Source organism: Chionomys nivalis (assembly GCF_950005125.1).
Source record: "Chionomys nivalis chromosome 23 unlocalized genomic scaffold, mChiNiv1.1 SUPER_23_unloc_1, whole genome shotgun sequence".
Lineage (NCBI taxonomy): Eukaryota > Metazoa > Chordata > Mammalia > Rodentia > Cricetidae > Chionomys > Chionomys nivalis.
The window spans coordinates 1,554,511-1,572,059 of record NW_026646869.1 but is presented as its reverse complement, the minus strand read 5'-3'; the positions used below and the strand labels follow the sequence as shown (position 1 = coordinate 1,572,059).

Sequence of the window (17,549 nt, the reverse complement as noted above, 5' to 3'; positions counted from 1 at the left end):
CCGACTCTTGGCGTTTCAGCTACCCTGTTCTGACAGATGGTTTCACCCACTGCTGCTCTACAGCTTCAGGGGCGCTACCACTATTTGGCCTGGAAGGGAGTGTTCTTTCCGGATATGACACTTCATTGACCCGGAAAGGGAGGAGATTGGGGCAGTGGAACCTCCGCGGTGGCTATGGAAGGATCCAGCTACAGGGTAAGACTTCGGGACTCATTCCCTCGCTGGTCTAAGGCGACACCCCCTTCCCCCCCGCGATGGTCTGCTTCCACCTTCCGCTGTGCAGGGACGAGGCAGAGCTAATGTAGTAAGCACTGATTCTTGGTAAAGACGCTGTCATCTCCAGGGTCGGTAGGGAGATTCTGCCTTAGCCCCTCCCCTCGGGGACGGGCACGCCCTCCCCGCGCGCGGGCGGGCCTGTGGGCTCGGCACGCCCCATCCTGGCTGGTCCGCCTGTCTCTGGACCCCGCCCCTGGGAGGGCTCCTTCCTAGACCCTGGCTCTCACCGCGCCCGCCCCTAGGTGGTATTTGAGAAGGGAGGCGTGTATCTGCACACCAGCGCCAGGAAGCACCAGGACCCGGACTCGCTCATCGCGGGCGTCATCCGTGTGGTGGAGAAGGTGAACGGGATGGAGGTGGCATCAGGGGAACTTCGGGTTGGTGGTTGAGGGCAGTCGGGCGACTTTACTAAGTCCTCCCCACGTCCCTCAGGACAGTGACGTCCTCTTGCACTGGGCTCCGGTGGAGGAGGCTGGAGACCCGACGCAGATCGTCTTCTCCAAGAAGGTAGGCGCCCCGCTTCTCTTCGCCACTCAAGGGGAAGGCAGGGGCTACTCGGGAACCTGTGAGCCTGTTTGCTTTGTGAAACGACCTGATGTCCTGTCCTCTTGGCTGCTTAGGGAACCCTGTTGGGTGAAAACCTGAGTTCCCATTCCTTTAGGGGTGTGGCCTGGGTTTGGTGTGAGGCAGCTGTCTTTTCCCTCCGATCTAGTTTCACCTAGTAGCTTTACATTTGTAACATTTGGTGTCCATTCACATGCGTGGGTGTGGCAGTCGGAGGATAACCTTCCTCCCCTGTGCGGGTCCCAGGGATTGATGCAGGTTGTCAGGTTTCACAGCAATCTGAACCAGCTCAGTAGCCCAGAGATTGAGTTTCTGAGGTGGGTGGGTGCGGTGTGAGTGTATGGGCATGCGTGTGCACTCCCTATGGGTGCATGCAGAAGCCAGAAGATGGCAGTGCAGACCCGTGCTGGAAACTGGTTTTTGTGATCGCGGGAGCCTGTGAAACACCAAACTCTTTGGGCTTTGTTCCCTTACTCATGTGTGTTCTGCTCGGAGGAGTCATCCTTCTTCCTTGTGGGCTCTGCCGCCTGGACTCGGGTCCTCCATCTCACATGCCAAGCCACCTGGCTGGTGCTGCTCTACAGCACCCCCTTCCTGTCCATCACGGAACTGTCATAGCAGTGTCCCCTGTAGACTCACAGTTAGTCACAGTGACAGTGGCCATCACTTAAGGATCTTCATTCACTTACAGTGAAAAGTCAAAAAGCCACAAGAGGCGTCTTGGCCAGAGTGCAGAGCAGGCCCCTGTCCTTGTCACTGAAATCTGGACTGTTGGTGCTGTGGCCTCAAGGTGTAGCCATGAATCTAGGGTTCTAGCCTGACTCTTCCTCAGCCACCAAGCCACCAAGCAAGCTTTCTGCCCCTCCTGCCTGTTTGCGCCCTTGTTCTAAAGGGCTGCTGTCTCTGGGGCTTCCAGCTACAAGCTGGGAACGTTTGCTTGTGAGCACAACTCACTATTCCCTATCCTTCTCTCAAGGACCCAAGTGGGGGGGAGCCCAGTGCCTCAGAGGAGGAGCCCACCTTTGACCCCGGCTATGAACCTGACTGGGCTGTCATCAGCACTGTGCGGCCACGGCCACACCTGGCAGAGCCCAGGAGAGGTAGGTGGAGCTGTGCCGCAGTGATCTGCCGGATCATGGTTCCAAAGGCTTTTCACCCACAGTCAGGGTGGCTTCCAGATGCTTCCTCTCTGGACTACGAAAGAATGGCTTGGTTCTAGGTGTATCCATGAATTCTCCTAAAGGTTTCTAGGCTTGTGGGTTATGGAAAACCTGATAGGCAGCTAATCACAGGGTAATTATTTCCTTTCTTCTTCTTCTTCTTCTTCTTCTTCTTCTTCTTCTTCTTCTTCTTCTTCTTCTTCTTCTTCATTTCCTTTCTTCTTCTTCTTCTTCTTCTTCTTCTTCTTCTTCTTCTTCTTCTTCTTCTTCTTCTTCTTCCTCCTCCTCCTCCTCCTCCTCCTCCTCCTCCTCCTCCTCCTCCTCCTCCTCCTCCTCACTAAGTAGCCTTAGCTGACCTTGAACTCAGAGATCTGCCTGCCTCTTACCAAGTACCAAGGTTAAAGGTGTGTGTCACCATGCTCAGCCTCCCAAACCTTTTGTTGTGGCTCAAGTAGGGTATGGAGCAAAGAGAGCATTAGAGAGGTAAGACAGCCAGAAGACTAGGGACAGAGGAAGGTAGTTTTCAAACTGAAGACCGAGGGAAGCCTTGGGAGGTTCTAGGACATTCTGGGACAGACATATCCACTGGGGTGCTTCTAATCTTAGGCAGTTTACTTCTAAGGAAGTGACAGAGTTCTCAGAGGTAGAGGGCAGCTTTCACCGAGACTTCAGAAGGACTGTGCTGTGCAGAGAACATGCTGACTTGGCCTGTCCTGCTGTTGATACCACACCAGCAATGCATTGCTTCCCCTAGGTGCAGAGCCCAGCTGTCCCCGGAGCTCCTGGGCCTTCTCCGTGAGCCTGGGGGAGCTCAAGTCCATCCGCAGGTCCAAGCCAGGCCTCAGCTGGGCCTACTTGGTCCTGGTGACCCAGGCTGGAGGCTCCCTGCCTGCCTTGCACTTCCACAGAGGGGGTACCCGAGCCTTGCTCCGGGTCCTCAGCCGCTATCTGCTGTTGGCCAGGTAAGCCTCTGCCACCATTGGATCCGTGAGGCAGCATGTCTTTCTGCAGTCTGCAGTTCTGGGAAATGAGCAAAGCAGTTTTAATAGAAAGGCCCCGAAAAGATGCAGGCACATAGGCCTGGCATCCCGGTGTTTGGAAGGCTGTGTGCCAGCAGGATGGACAGTTGAAGGCCAGTGTGGGCTGCGTGAGGTCAGGGAGGGAAGAAACGGTCCATTTGATGGGCCAGCAGTAGTAGTCTCGTTGCATACAGAGTATCTCCCCCATGCCCAACAAAGCTGCTCATTGGCTTCTTCCTGAGTCAGTCATGTGGGCCCCAAAGTGCAATAGGCCCACCTCTGGTCTGGAGACTTTCCTTGCAGTGCCATTTTGTGATGGGAAGGGGGCTACAGACCTAGAGAAGCATGGCCAGGTGCCTCAGGGCCTGTGGCCTCCTGTGTGTCCCTGCTCTTCCAGCTCTCCGCAAGACCCCCGCCTCTACTTGGTCTTCCCCCACGACTCCTCCGCCCTCTCCAGCTCCTTCCATCACCTGCAGCTCTTCGACCAGGACAGCTCCAATGTGGTGTCTGTGAGTGCTGAGACGGACGGAGGGCACCGTGGGTGTGATGGGGAGACCCGGAGAGGCAGCTCCAATGTGGTGTCTGTGGGTGCTGAGGCGGACGCAGGGCACCGTGGGTGTGATGGGGAGACCCGGAGGGGTAGCGCTAACACCTGTCACCTTTCCCCAGCGCTTCCTCCAGGATCCCTACTCTACCACCTTCAGTAGCTTCTCTCGAGTGACCAACTTCTTCCGGGGAGCCCTGCAGCCACACCCTGAGGGTGCCTCCTCCCCTGACCTGCCCCTGCTGCCAGATGATGAGCCAGAGCCTGGCTTCGAGGTCATCTCCTGCGTAAGTGTCAAGGACCCTATTTCTGCCTTTCGTTTTGTTTGTTTGTTTGGTTTTGTTTTGTTTTTTTTTAAACCTGCTTCTTTTTATCTATCTTTTGTGGGCTTATTACCTTTCTTACATCTCTGTATCTTTCTTTCACTGCTTCTCTGTCTGTCTGGCATCTGCCTGGCTTCTGGCCGCAGGTGTATCACTCATTCTCTCCTCTTCTTGTTCTTTCCTGAGCCCAGATTTCCTCCTATTCATTCTCTTGCTTGGCAGCCCTACCTACCCTTTCTCTGCCTAGCTAGTGGCCATTTAGCTCTTTATTAGACCAATCAGATGCGGTAGGCAGGCGAGGTGAAATAAATGTAACACATCTTTACATAATAAACACACATTCTTAGCATCGTTAAAACAAAGGCAGCGAAACAAAAAACACAGCATCCTACAGTTAACGTTCTTTGTGTGTCACACACCTCTGCCTACTTCAAGATCCTACAGCACCTTGATTACACGAAAACGGTCTCTGGAGCTGTGTGAGCAGTGACTTCCCAGGAGTCTTGTGCATTTGGTGGATGTCTTTCTTATGTTGAGGATCCATCCAGCCCAGGGGCTCTCTTGCATGCCAAGCAGGTTCTCTGCCACTGATTCCCACCCCAGACCCTCACTGGTGATCTCGAGCTGTCTCCCCTGCCGAACCAGTTTCCCAGCCATGGCTGGATGTCTCAGTTCTCCGCCCTGGCCTTGTACTGTGTGGCCTTCTGTCTCAGGGCTGCCTGTGGCTGCTGCTGTTCCCAGGTGCCTTCTTTTCTGGAAGCTTCCTGCTGACCCCTGGTCTTTAGGGTTCCTCCAGCCCAGGAGGGCTCGGGGCTCACCTGCCCCTGTGTTCTGCAGGTGGAGCTAGGGCGGCGTCCCACAGTGGAGCGGGCTCCCCCAGTCACAGAGGAAGAATGGGCCCGCCATGTGGGTCCTGATGGTCGCCTGCAGAATATCCCTGAACTGAAAAATCGGATCTTCTCAGGGGTGAGTCTCAGCGGATGTAGACTAAGGTGGGCTGGCAGCTGGCCAGGAGGAAGCCCCTGACTTGTGTGCTCCATCGCATCTCCAGGGTCTCAGCCCTGGCCTGCGGCGGGAGGCATGGAAGTTCCTCTTGGGGTACCTTAGCTGGGAGGGTTCAGCTGAAGAACACAAAGCCCACGTGCGGAAGAAAACGTGAGTGGGAACGTGCGCCCCCACATCCTTTAGACATCTGCCTCAGGCTCGGGCTTGGCCCCCCTAGTCTTCCAGGTTAGGGTGTCCTGGAGCCAGCATAGCCCCTGCTGTGCACCATACTGGGGCTTCCACAGATTCTGGCTCGAAGCCACTATATGCAGTGAATAGCTTCATCCCCCTGACGGGAGTTCCTTACAATCTGTTACTGAACTGTTGTAGCTCCCACAGCTCCTTCCTGTGTGCGTCTAACCCCTTGTGAGCACCTGAGGGTGCTTCAGTGCCTGGACGTGCTTCCCAGCAGAGGCAGTGGTGACAGATACTACCAGAAGCCCATGGGGCGGCAGGACCAGGGGCCTGTGTGAGCAGAGCAGGGCTGGGGAGCGATGGAACACCGGTGCTTCCCCAGGTGTTCCCTGGGTGCTGTGCTAGCGGAGACCATAGCTTCCGTGACCTCTGTCCTCAGGGATGAATACTTCCGAATGAAGTTGCAGTGGAAGTCCGTGAGTGCTGAACAGGAGCGGAGGAACTCGCTGCTTCATGGATACCGTAGCCTCATTGGTGGGTGGCCGGGGGAGGGCGGGGCAGACTGGAAGCAGTTGGGTGGATGTTGTGGCCATGGGGGTGATCTGCAGTGGAGGAGGCAGGACACGGAAAGAGGTCTTGGGGCCTTGTCGGCTCTCACTGGGAGACTGTGTGACTTTACCCCCCCCCCCCCCGTGCCTCTATTTCCCCAGAGTCTCACACTGGGGGTGACAATGTGAGGTTCTGGGGAACCCCCACCCTTACTGTAGCATGAGCCCTGAAGCTGAGGGCTGTCAGCATGCAGGAGAGTAGGGCTGGTGCCTGTGACCAGCTAGGTGGGCCAGCTAACCTTTCTTGTGCTCCTACCATGTTGGGCCCCCACAGAGAGAGATGTAAGCCGCACCGACAGGACTAACAAGTTCTACGAAGGCCCTGAGAACCCAGGGCTGGGCCTGCTCAATGACATCCTCCTAACCTACTGCATGTACCACTTCGACTTGGGTGAGCGCTGCACTGATGGGCGAAGGCTGGGTGTCTTAGGTGCTCAAGGTGATGCAGCTGACCCTGTGTTCCCCCAGGCTATGTTCAGGGCATGAGTGACCTCCTGTCCCCAATCCTCTTCGTTGTTCAGAACGAAGTGGATGCCTTCTGGTGTTTCTGTGGCTTCATGGAACTTGTGGTGAGGCACAGGATGGGAGAGGGGTGGGGCAGCCCCTGAGGTGTCAGTCAGTTCTCTGCTCTCACTTCCTCCTGCTCCCTGCAGCATGGCAACTTTGAGGAGAGCCAGGAGACTATGAAGCGGCAGCTTGGGCAGCTCTTGCTGCTTTTGCGGGTGCTGGATCAGCCACTCTGTGATTTCCTGGGTAGGTCCTATGTGCGACCATCTGAATGAGAAAAACGTCCCAAAGCCTAGGGGGATGGGGAAGCCTGCCCACCATAGGCTAGGTGAGGTTTCTTTGGACCATCAGCTAGGACCGCTGCATTCTAGCTGGGAGTTCCTTTTTGCTTCTTTAAAATGAGAAATGCTGAAGAGGCCAGGGTTCAGTTGCTGGGATTCCCAGCTAACATGCGTGAAGCTTTGGAAAACTGGGCAAGTGCGGCACCCGTAATCTCAGCATGATGGGGCAGAAGCAGGAGGATCTCAAGCCACATAGTGAGTTTGAGCCTGAGCTACTGAGACCCTGAGTGTGTCCTTGAGGAACCTGGAACTGTGCTGGCTGGGAGGTCACTTTCTGTGCCTAGGGAGACAGTTAGTTGTTCCTGTCAGGAAGTCCCCTGGAAGCGCAGTTCTTCTGGGTGTGTGGCGTTCTGTCTGCCACACTTGCAAGACAGCCTGAGACAGATTTCACTTACCTGCTAGATATTCTGGCCACTAATTGTCTAGACAAGGTCCTCAATTACACTGGTTGGGGGGACCATGTCCATGGTAACACTTATGCTGTCCTCAGGTCACTACACCGACTGACATTCTCGGTGTGCTTCTGGCACCGGCCCCAGTTGCTTCCCTTGGTGTAGTATGGCCTTACTGTGTTCCCGTCCCTCTAAAGGGAGGCAGTGGTGGAGCGTCCTGCGCACGTGTGTGCAGCCATGCCTGTCGTCTGCCTAGCCCAGCTGCCGAGTCCACTGGGATCTAGACTAGGGCTTGGCCACCAGCTGCCGTCAAGGCTAACTGCCCGCTGTCCTCTAGATTCCCAGGACTCGGGCTCACTGTGCTTCTGCTTCCGGTGGCTGCTCATCTGGTTCAAGAGGGAATTTCCCTTCCCTGATGTCCTTCGGCTGTGGGAGGTGGGCAGCCAACTGGGGTGAGATGCTGGTGGAAGGGCGGGGAGGTCAAGGGGGATGGGCAGGTCAGAGTTGGGCTTCAGGGTTCCTTCTGATACCCCAGGTCTTGTGGACTGGGCTTCCTGGCCCCAATCTGCACCTGCTGGTGGCCTGTGCCATCTTAGACATGGAGCGGGACACCCTGATGCTGTCCGGCTTTGGCTCCAATGAGATCCTTAAGGTGAGGTGAGGGCACTTCCCTTGACGTGGGCGAGTCCACCTGCAGTGTGTCCTGTTGACCTTGCTGTCTGGGTGGGGTTGGAACTCTTGTCCCCAGTGAGGGTCCTTCCTAGTGTGCTCCAGCGTCCAGGTGTGCTAGCAGGGGATGCTGTGTTACCTTGTGGCAGGCCAGGGAATCCTGAAGGCCTCTTCTAGCTGGGCCCTGTACCCCTGGGGCAAGTCGGCTTCCCTCCAACCCCAGAAGTAAGGCGGGCATGTGCCTTACCCTGCTCTTCTTGCAGCACATCAATGAACTGACCATGAAGCTGAGCGTCGAGGACGTGCTGACCCGGGCAGAGGCCCTGTACAGGCAGCTGACTGCCTGCCCAGTGAGTCCTTTGCTCTTTATAGGGAATAAACCCCCATGGCTCTTCCCGCCAGGCCCTCCCCATCCCCCCTTTTGACTCCACCCCCACCCATCACCTCGCCTCTTGGATGCTTTTCCCCCTCCCCCCAGGAACTGCCACACAATGTGCAGGAAGTCCTGGGGTTGGCGAAGCCGGAAGAGCCCAGTAGCCCATCTCCTCCCGTATCCCCGTTGCCACTGTCGCCCACTCGGGCCCCGCCACCCCTGCCTCCGCGTGAGGATGTCCCGCAGCCTGACAGCAGCCTGGAGATCTTGCCTGAGGATGACGATGGCATCGACTCTTAGCCCGCACCTGACTGGGTTCTCGGAGATTGCCAGTCCTGAGGCCCATGTGGAAAGGAGACCTGGAGCAGGAGACCTTAAACCGCCCAATGGAGGTTGAGGATTCCCTGAACCCGCCCACCAGCGCTGATGTGAGGCAATAAACCATTGTTTGACTGTGTGCTGGTGACCAGTAGCCCAGACTGGCCTCAAGGCTGTGGAGTTTTCTGTTCTTCCGTCAGCACCTTACCCTCCTGTAGCTTATGATCCCCGCAGTGCAGCGTTCACCCAGGTGTCACCCCCCAGGGCAGCTACATTCAGGAAACCAGAGCAGTGGAAAGGGAGGGAGGGAGCTGGGCCTCTGGGTTTAACAAAAAAATAACTTTATTGTGGGCTATTATTGTAGGTGGCCTGCTCTAGATTAGACTGGGTTGGGGACTGGGTGCCTCTTCCCCCTTTGCACGGAGTGTGACCTGCCCCTCTGTGCAGATGCCGGTGCCACTGGGGACCAGATCCCACGCGCTTGTGTCCCCTGCGCATGTGCTCTTCAGGGATGACATGCCCACGCATGTGCGAAGGCATGGTATTCTTGTGTGTGTGTATATGTCCCTTCCCCTGGGGAATGGTCTCTACGAACACATGTCCCCGCAACTCAGGGATGGCCTCCACAAACACGTGTCCCACCGGGCTGGTCTCTTCGTGTTGGGACTCCTGCCCCTCTAGGATTTCCTCCTGCTGCTGCTCACCTGGGCTGACCTCTTGATCCAGATCCTCTCTGGCCTCTGCATGTGTGCGCTCCTGCTTCCGGAGACTGGCATGCTCCTGCTTCTGGGGGCTGGGCACCCTGAACACATGGTTATTGATCTTCACCGCCGCCCGCAATGCGGACTTGACAGCAGTCTCTACCCAGCCATGTGGAAGGGCTGTGTGCTCACCCGCGAAGTAAATGCGGCCATAGGGGGATGACCAGTCAAAGTCCTCATCCCCCTGCCCAAACAATGGCGGCTGCACCACAAAGCCACCCTGGCTGTGCGGGTCCTCTGCCCAGCGTTTGACTACGCCCGTGCCGTCCCACAGGCGGTACACGACTGGCCCATGCAGGGCTGCCACGTCCTTGAGCGCCACGTGCATGGCCTGTTCTGTGCTCAGGCCGGCGAAAGGGGCTGCAGCATCAGACCACGTGTACGAGGCCAGTAGTAGGGAGCCCTCGCCCGGCGCCGGATAGAATATGAGGCGCGATGGGCGGTCAGTGTTGGAGTGGCCGCCCTCGATGTGCTCCTCATGCCAGAAGGGCCGGCGGAAACTCAGGAAAACCTTGCTGGCTGCCACGTAGTGCAGCGCGCGCAGTGCCTCCTGCCTTCTCCGCGTCAGTGGCGGCGTGAAGGTGATGCGCTGCAGTGCAGGCCCACTGGCCGTCAGCAGAACCAGGTCGGCCATCAGCACCTTCAGGTTACGAGACTGTACCGAAGTGGCGATGTGCACGAGCACATCGTGCGCCCCCTGAGTGATCGCCACGACGGGCGCATTCAGCAGCACCGGCCCGGACAATGAGCTCAGCAGCGCACGTGGCAGCAGGTCCCAGCCACCCACGATGCGACTGTACCTGCAGGGTAGGGCAAGCACATTGACTTGACCCAGGTTGAAGCTTAGCTCTTAAGGAAGGCCCTGCCTCTCCCAGGACGCTCCTCCCTGTGACTTGTCCCATTCACTGTGCCCTCACCGAAGTCGGTCACTCAGGCAGCTGTGGGCACGTAAAGCCTCTGCAAAGCTGAGGTAGAAGAAGCCCTCCTTGGACATCACGTCTCCCAGGAGCTGCACGGCCGGTCGGGTCAGGTTGCCCTCCCCAAGGAGGTATTCCTGTGCAGTTGGCAGGAGCCCTGGTCAGACCCTTCCCTGCTAAGCCCTGGATCTCAGCCATCTCTTGTGACAGGACAGGTGAACAGCCTCCTCACTTACCAGCAGCGTGTGTCTATTGAACTTCTTCATGGCTTTCTTGCAGCCCAAGACCTTGAGGTCCTTGAGGGCCTGTGGGGGACAATCAGAGGGGCCCTGGCTGCAGTGGGAACAGCCACTCACCCCTGCTCAAGTCCCAGACTTTGGCTCATAGTGCATAAGCCTCCTCTGTAGCTGGAAGTCCTCCCAAATACTGGATAGCCCTCATCTGCCCACCCAGTCAGCATTGCCTTTTGTTTTTGTGCCGGCCAGGAAGTTCAGTAATTGTGTCTAGACCATTGTGGGCATAGGCAGGTGAGGGTCTCCCATAGCCCAATAGGGTGCTGCTACCAGCTAAATCTTTAGTAGTTTCCCCTTGGAAACAACTCTCCTTGGCTCCCCAGACCCAAAGGAGTGCTAGAGCACTCCCAGCAACAGCAGCAGTCTGGCCCCCAAGGCCCAGCAGCCCCCATCACCCTTTCTCGCGGCAGGTAGTGCTGATTTAAGTGTGGAGGGCAGGACCACTTTGGAGCTGTGCCACCTCTCCCACCGCATGTAGACTCTCCTGCCTGGCACTTAGTTATCTTCCTTCGGGCTCCTTACAAACATGGCCTCCAGCCTCTGTACTCTGCGCTCCTTGTTTGGGGTCAGGAGAAGGATGCTCAGGCAGATACATTGAGGATGCAGACTTAGGGATAATGGATGAGCCAGAAGCAGAGGGTATGCCTGGATCACTAGGTGGGTGTGGGGGAGGGGAAGCTATCTGGTAGGTCTGGCCCATGGGCTTAAGAGGCACTGGGGAGTCATATCAAGCTGTGGGCAGGGCTAGCTTCTGTGTGGAAAGATCCTCTGGGACAGGAGGGTGATGTCTGAGAGACTGTCTACAGCAAAGCTGCCAGAAGGGCTACAGTAGAGGATGCCCTGTGAGATGCAGAAAGCATGGGCTGGCCTCCAGCAGAGCTGCGGAGTAGACCTTAACAGGGTGCTAGTAAAGACAGAGCCGCGGGCAGGACTGGGCTCAGCAGGAAGCTGGTGGCCACCTTATTGAGTGCCATCTGGTAGATGTCCTCTGGGGAGCGGCCTCTCTCTCTGTGGCTCAGGTCGTAGCCCAACTTTTCTGGCATCTTCTCCACCACATAGTTCCGCAGCCTCACGTCATTCACCTCGGTCCACGTGTTCTCATCATACTGTGTGAACTGGGTCAGGTTGAGGCCCAGGCTCCTACAGAGCATGTGCAGGATCCTGGAAATGGAAGGCTGCATGAAGAAGTCCTGGCCTGGTACCGCAGGAGGACCAGTACAGACAGGCATGGAGCTGGGGGTGGGAACCGTACAGATGGGAAAGTGAGTGATGGCACTAGGAGAGTGCTGAGCCAAGCTGTATTAGCCAGGATGATGGTGAGGGCTGTGAATGAGAAGTGAGGTCTGGACCCGACTTTGGAGTGGGAGGGAACATGGGTAACACTGGAGCAGAGTTGGGGGTGCAGCTTGAGGCCCAAGGTTGACAGACAGTACCTTCAGAACAAAGAGCATGGACTAGGGATGGAGCGGGATTCTCACTGAGCCCAGGGCAAGAACAGGGCTGGGATTGGCTGAGCCTAAATCAGGGATGGGAGTTGGCTGAATATGAGGTGGGGATGGAGGTGGGCTTTGGCTCAGCTTTGGTGCAGAGGTGGAGCTCTGTTACCTGGCTGGGATCTCACCTGTGAGAGCTGGGCATTCGCATGGCCCCCAGCTCCCCTATCCAGCCTGTCTTCCCATCCCGGAAGGTGAGGATGCGGCCCCCAATCCTATTATCTGCCTCCAGGACTGTGACCTAAAGAGGAGACGAGGTTGGGCAACCAGGAACCTTAGCTCCCCTGGCTGCACTCACAGCAGCCCCTGCCTGTCTTGCTCCCCACAATGAGGCACACCTAGACTGGAAGAGCCTTTCTTCTGGGTGGAGGGGAGGGGCTGCTACAACAGAGAGGAAGTCCACCAGATGGACTGCGGAGGGACTTCCCAGCCTAAGGCAGAAGTAGGGAGATTCCTGGTTTGCACACAAGACTGGGGGGCTGGCCCATTCTCATTCCTGGGTTTTGGTGAAGGGGACACTCGCCCTTGGGAATTTCTTAGTGCTTCCCCCAACACAGATCCCCATTTTGACTATGACAATTACATTAAGAGGAATTAGGCCCGCCTTTAATCCCAGCACTTGGGAGGCAGAGGCAGGCATGGTTGAGTTTGAGGCCAGCCTGGTCTACAAGAGCTAGTTCTAGGGCAGGCTCCAAAAGCTACAGAGAAACCCTGTCTCACAAAACCAAAACCAAAACCAAAACAAAAAAAAAAAAAAAAAGGAATTAGGCCTTCCCTGCAGATGGAATAGGGGCTCTACCCAGGACCTTCCACCTGGAAAGGCTCCAGGCAGACAGTAGGCTGCACTTCTCACCTTGTGTCCCGCATCACTGAGCACCTTGGCGGCTGTCAGTCCGGCTATACCTGCACCAACAACTGCCACCCTTTGGGGCCTCAAGGTCCGATTGAGGCCCCAGGTCACCACCTTGAGCAGCTGCTCATAATCAGGGTCCTCCATGCACTTATCGAAGGGATTCAGGCTGGAGGCTGCCTTCCAGTTCAGAGAGGCTGCCAGACCCAGGAGGACGGCCACAAGCGCATGATGTGGGGCTGGCAACAGAAGAGGGTCAGGGCACAGGCAGCAGAAGCAGGAGTCAGCCACAGTCCCAGCACCCCCTTTCTCCCCTCTCTTGCTCACTTACCCAGCCAAGCCATGGCTCAAGTGGCAGCCGCTGTCAGTGGAGAAGTGGGGTGACTGTGATGGAGGCTAGGGAACCCCCAGCCTGTCTCTTTTCTTTCTCTCTGGGCATGTGTTTCCCCAGACCTAATCTTGATCCGTCAAGAGTTCCTGGGACCCTTTTCCCAAGCCCTGGCCTAGCTCCCTTCTCCTGCCTCCCAGTCCTAGGTTCTGGGGTGCAGTCCCTGCCACCTCCCACCCAGGTAGCTGTTCTCCAGCTCTCTTGGACAGGACAGCAGAACAGAGCCTCTGAGTTCTCCCCTTAAAGCAGCTAGCCCTGCCCACTCACCTCCCTGGGGAATTCAAAGTGCTTTCCTGGAGTGGGCCACATGCTGGGGGAGGTGGTGGTGGAGAGAGGGCCACAGGAGGAAGTAACTCAGTCTATTTTTCGTACCACAAACAGCTCTGCAGAAGTTGTGGGTGGGGACTGCCCATCCAGATGGCATCATTGGTGCTGGTCCCGGTGCTCTAGGCCTCCTGGACTTTTGTCTTGGGCCTGCCCATCCCAGGCCAGGCCTCCTCACCCCAGTTTTCCATGCCTATCTCCAATTCTATGAAATGGGCACATCCAAGTCTGGGACCTGGGATCTTGGGACAGGGCCTTCCACATTCTGGTGCCCGTTTCGGCCTGATAAGTGTCACACGGTAAAGCACAGTACGGCAGATGTAAAGCCAGGCCAGGGCCTTCACATGTCACCTGGCCGGGGCAAAACCTGTTGCTGCATCTGAACATGGGGAGGATTGGGTGGTGATGACTGAGTGGCCCTGTCTTTCCCTGCTATCTTCGTCTTAAGAACGGCTGGGAAGCAGATTGTGGATGAACATCTCAGAGAGATGTCCCCAGAAGCTTCTGTTTCTGGCCTTCAGGAGGCCATGAGCAACGAGGACGATGACACCAGTGCCACCCAAAGCTGGTGGAGTGAGGCAGTCAGGTGTAGGGAAATCAGGAGAAAAGTCAGGGTAGGGACAGAATGGGAAAGTCCAGAGTCCACTAAAGGGAGGTGGGTGGTGTAGGCATGTGCGCGCGCTGTGGCTTGGGCCAAGCGGCCAGAACTGCAAAGCCATGTAGGCTGGAGGCCCAGGTCAAGCAGGGCTCCAGGGCTTAGGGCAGTACTTGGTCTCAGCCCTACAGAGGAACTGAGGGTGCCGGGGGCGGGAACAGCCACCTCGTGGCCTGGCATTTATTAGACAGGGTCTCATCATTCTGCATCCAAGCTGTCCTCAAACTCCCCATGATCCTTCTGCCTCAGTGTACCGAATGCTAGACTGACAGGGCCACTGTGGCCGCCGCTCTCCCTGGCATTAAAGTTTTCCATATGTGGTTGTTTTACCTTCATGTATATCTGAGCACTGTGTGTGTGTGTGTGGTGCCCAAAGAGGAGGGCGTTGAATCTGCTGGAACTGAAGTTATGGATGGTTGTGAGCCCCTAAGGAGGTCCTGGGAATTGAAGCCTGGTTCTCTGGAAGAGTAGCCAGTGTTCTTAACCCTTGGGCTACCTCTCCAGTCCCACGGGAACAGCTTTTGGATCCCTGGCTGGAGTAGACTGGGGCTACTCCCCTTCCCCTAGGGAGCTCTGGGGAGCAAAGGGAACTGACAGAATAGGTTCAGGTAGGGCGTGTGAGCACACACGTGTGTTTGCCATCCTAGCCCACCCCCATCAGCAGGGTTCGAGCCCAGCTTGGGTCACAATGTAAATATATATACGCTCCAGATCCAGTGCCCTTGTGTAGGTTTCAAGCAGTATTATTGGCCTGAATTAGGAATCATGGTTAGGCCACCACTGGGGCAGACTGTCCTTCCCTGATTATGCTGGGGTCTTGGGAAGAAGGCAGGGCATATGGGGATGGGATCAGGGAACAAGAGGTGCAAGTGAGGCTCAGTGTTCTGCTTAGTGTGTGCATCTGGTCATGGCATCAGCTGCTGCTGGCTTTGGGAAATGCAGCTTCAGGACTAGCCTTCCAGGAAGAAATGTTCTTGGGGACACCCCACCTACCATGGCTTGCTTCTGACCCACAGGAATAGTGCTGGAGGGTCTAGGCCACATTCCAGCAGGCTGATCCGGGGAGGAAGCTGGTGGGAGAGGCCCTCGGACCTCATGAAGTGCATAGCCTTCAGTCTTTCAGTCTAGTGTCCCGAGGGAGGGTGTAGGGAGACCCAAGACTGGGCAGGGACAAAATAGCTGTGGCCTCCACCCTAACTCCCCAACCCAGACAGGGGACACTCACTGCACGCTGGTCTTTGGGGGGCTCTCCCGGCGCCCATGGCCTTTCTGGTCAACCTGGAACGGAAGTCATCCTCTGGTGCAGGCAGAACCAGGGAAAATGGTGGTAGCTTTGTCCTACTGCCTTGTTAGGTCAAAGAAGCCAAGTCCTGAGAGGAAGATCAGTTGGTAGACTGTGGCAGAATTTGCTAGAGAATGCCTTTTTGTTTTTTGACAGGGTGGGTGGGTGTCTTCATTTGTACCCTAGGATGCCCTCCAACTTGAGGCCATCCTTCTGCCCTGTATCTTAAACTCTGAGCTAACAGGCATGCCACCAGGCCCCTCGCTCACCCTCTTTGACACAGGACTATTTTGAATCATGTCCCAGGCACACTGTTTTTGCAGAATGTTTCTCTATGACAGAAATGGTTAAACTTCCCATGAAAACTTGAAGATTTACAGCCCAGCTATCCATTTACAAAGTGTGAGGGTACAGCTGTGGCTGTGCTCCACAAAAGCTTTACTAACAGAAGGTAAGGTCACACACAGGTGGCCAACTCCTGTCCTTCAAGATAGGACCTTCTCAGGATTCCCAGGGAAAGGCACGCAGATCTTGGAGTTCCCGCAGTTAGGGCTACATGGATCCAGCTGGGGATCCAGCTGCTGGTTGCCTATCGTGCACAAAGCTTGGGCTGCCTTTCCAGCACCACAGCAACCTGATGTGCACTACTGTGAGGACAGTACTTCAAAGATGGAGGCAGGGAGCCCAGGTTCAAGGTGACCCACAGCTCCCTTGGTAACTGGAGGCCAGCCTGGGCTGGATACCTCATTTCAAAACAAAACCTAAATTTACAATTAAATTTTACTAATAACTATCTCAAACTTCCCCCTTCTGTGGAACTTTTTTCCTGTGTTTCCTTTAGAAGCTGCTTTTGCCACACCTTGTCATCAGGTTCAAAACCATGTCCTCAACCTCTTCAACTTTAACTGGCCCTTGAGATAATGAAGCACCCACCTTTCTAGTCCCACTCTTCCCACCTGGGCAGCTGGTGCAAGCTTAGCTACAATCTGTACCCTTCCATGCCTGGGGCCGTGTCTGATTTCCAGTAGTCACCGGCTGAAAGCATCTCACAGATGCTGGAAGCAACAGGTGTGTGCAGTTTCAAGTGCTGTTCTGGGTCATTCTTAGAAAACTCTCAGGGACTTTTGTAAAAACTCCTTCCCAGACAATGCTTTCTGTGCTGCTCAATACAGACCAGAGCTCTTTGTAGAGACCATAAGTGGAAAGTTCAAACTTGGTCTCCCTCTTGTCTTTTTCATCCCTTAATGTGATATAGATACAACTTCCTGCTCATTGACATTTCACACTGCCGTGCCCCTTCCTGAGACAGGCTAGTCCCGCCAGGCTGGATCACAGCTGGTCCTGGCTACCCAAGGAGATGTGGAAGAGGCTCCCCATGCAGTCACCTTTGCTGTCTTCATGGTGAATGATGAGAGTGGCCAGCGAGACAGTGTTCTTCCTGGAGAGGGAAACTGCAATTATAGTGTAGCCTGGGCAACATGCCCAAGTTGCCAGTAGCCTTGTCATCCTGGGTACCCCTCCCCAACTCCCCCAGCACGAAGATCTATGCTGTTGTCTTTAAAGTGGGTAGACTTTCAGGGGATGATTTCAACTAACTTAAAATACAAGGCTGTACAAGGATGGAGTGCAGAATGTGTGCAGCTCCTCCCCACAAATGGCAAGATAACTCAGCTTCATTTATGCCCCAAATACAACCTGGAATGAGCACACACACATTAGAAATACACGCTGACTGACCATCTTTATTGTTTGAGCCCTGACAATGACACGAGTGTAAAACATCTTGAGAAACTGCGGCCTAAACACCACGGTCCGTTGGAGTCAAGCCACGGAGTGCAGAGCTGGGCTGTGGTGGCTTATCCATAATCCTAGCACTCAGGAAAGTCACACCTACTCAAGGAGGGAACCCTGCCTTAAACCAACAAAAACTAACATGTTACAGAAAGGCCACTGGGTGCTCAGGATGTATCTCACAGTTCACTAGCCCTGCCTCCATGTGGCTTTTCAAAGACAAGGTCTCCTGTGACTATGTAGCTGAAGATGACTTGGAACTCCAATGTTCACAAAGCCAGGGTTTCTTTTTCTCTCTTTGAGATTTTATTATATGACTGCTCTGCACACAGTAGCCAAAAGCCACCGATAACCTGGGACTGGAGCTGCAGATGGCTGTGAGCCACCATGTGGTTCTAGAGATCACACCAGGGTCCTTGAAAAAAGAGCCAGAGCCGGGCGGTGGTGGCGCACGCCTTTAATCCCAGCACTTGGGAGGCAGAGGCAGGTGGATCTCTGTGAGTTCGAGACCAGCCTGGTCTA

General features: G+C 55.6%; 2 protein-coding genes across 7 annotated transcripts in view; one reads left to right on the top strand and one right to left on the bottom strand.

The window, feature by feature from the left end:
• Positions 1–33: 33 nt before the first annotated feature.
• On the top strand, positions 34–8,412 carry Tbc1d17 (TBC1 domain family member 17). Of its 5 annotated transcripts, none has more exons than XR_009056595.1 (17): positions 35–195; positions 519–617; positions 709–783; positions 1,817–1,940; positions 2,755–2,962; positions 3,417–3,528; positions 3,689–3,850; positions 4,724–4,852; positions 4,938–5,041; positions 5,505–5,599; positions 5,948–6,064; positions 6,142–6,242; positions 6,327–6,426; positions 7,251–7,348; positions 7,449–7,570; positions 7,846–7,932; positions 8,061–8,199. XR_009056595.1 is itself a non-coding variant. In XM_057760996.1 (17 exons), exons 1-17 carry the CDS (start codon positions 175–177, stop codon positions 8,253–8,255), a joined length of 1,944 nt encoding a protein of 647 aa, XP_057616979.1. In that variant the 5' UTR covers positions 37–174; the 3' UTR covers positions 8,256–8,412. The 5 variants fall into 5 exon arrangements, 2 of the variants coding, with proteins under 2 accessions (XP_057616979.1, XP_057616980.1); XM_057760996.1 differs by having other exon boundaries at positions 37–195; positions 7,449–7,565; positions 8,061–8,412; XR_009056597.1 differs by lacking the exon at positions 8,061–8,199 and having other exon boundaries at positions 34–195; positions 7,251–7,365; positions 7,846–7,893.
• A 186-nt stretch (positions 8,413–8,598) lies between these two features.
• The window catches only part of Il4i1 (interleukin 4 induced 1), a 28,199-nt gene continuing 19,248 nt past the window's right edge, over positions 8,599–17,549 (bottom strand). Inside the window, exons 2-9 of one of the 2 annotated variants that reach the window (XM_057760994.1) lie at positions 16,622–16,674; positions 15,180–15,324; positions 12,591–12,826; positions 11,866–11,978; positions 11,204–11,405; positions 10,188–10,256; positions 9,952–10,088; positions 8,599–9,834 (exon numbers count right to left, since the gene is read on the bottom strand). In XM_057760994.1, coding sequence (XP_057616977.1) covers positions 8,616–9,834; positions 9,952–10,088; positions 10,188–10,256; positions 11,204–11,405; positions 11,866–11,978; positions 12,591–12,826; positions 15,180–15,216 — 2,013 coding nt within the window. In that variant the 5' untranslated portion in view covers positions 15,217–15,324; positions 16,622–16,674 and the 3' untranslated portion in view covers positions 8,599–8,615. Of the gene's footprint in view, positions 9,835–9,951; positions 10,089–10,187; positions 10,257–11,203; positions 11,406–11,865; positions 11,979–12,590; positions 12,827–12,918; positions 13,519–15,179; positions 15,325–16,621; positions 16,675–17,549 lie in introns of those variants that run through there. The other variant, XM_057760995.1, reaches the window with a different exon arrangement.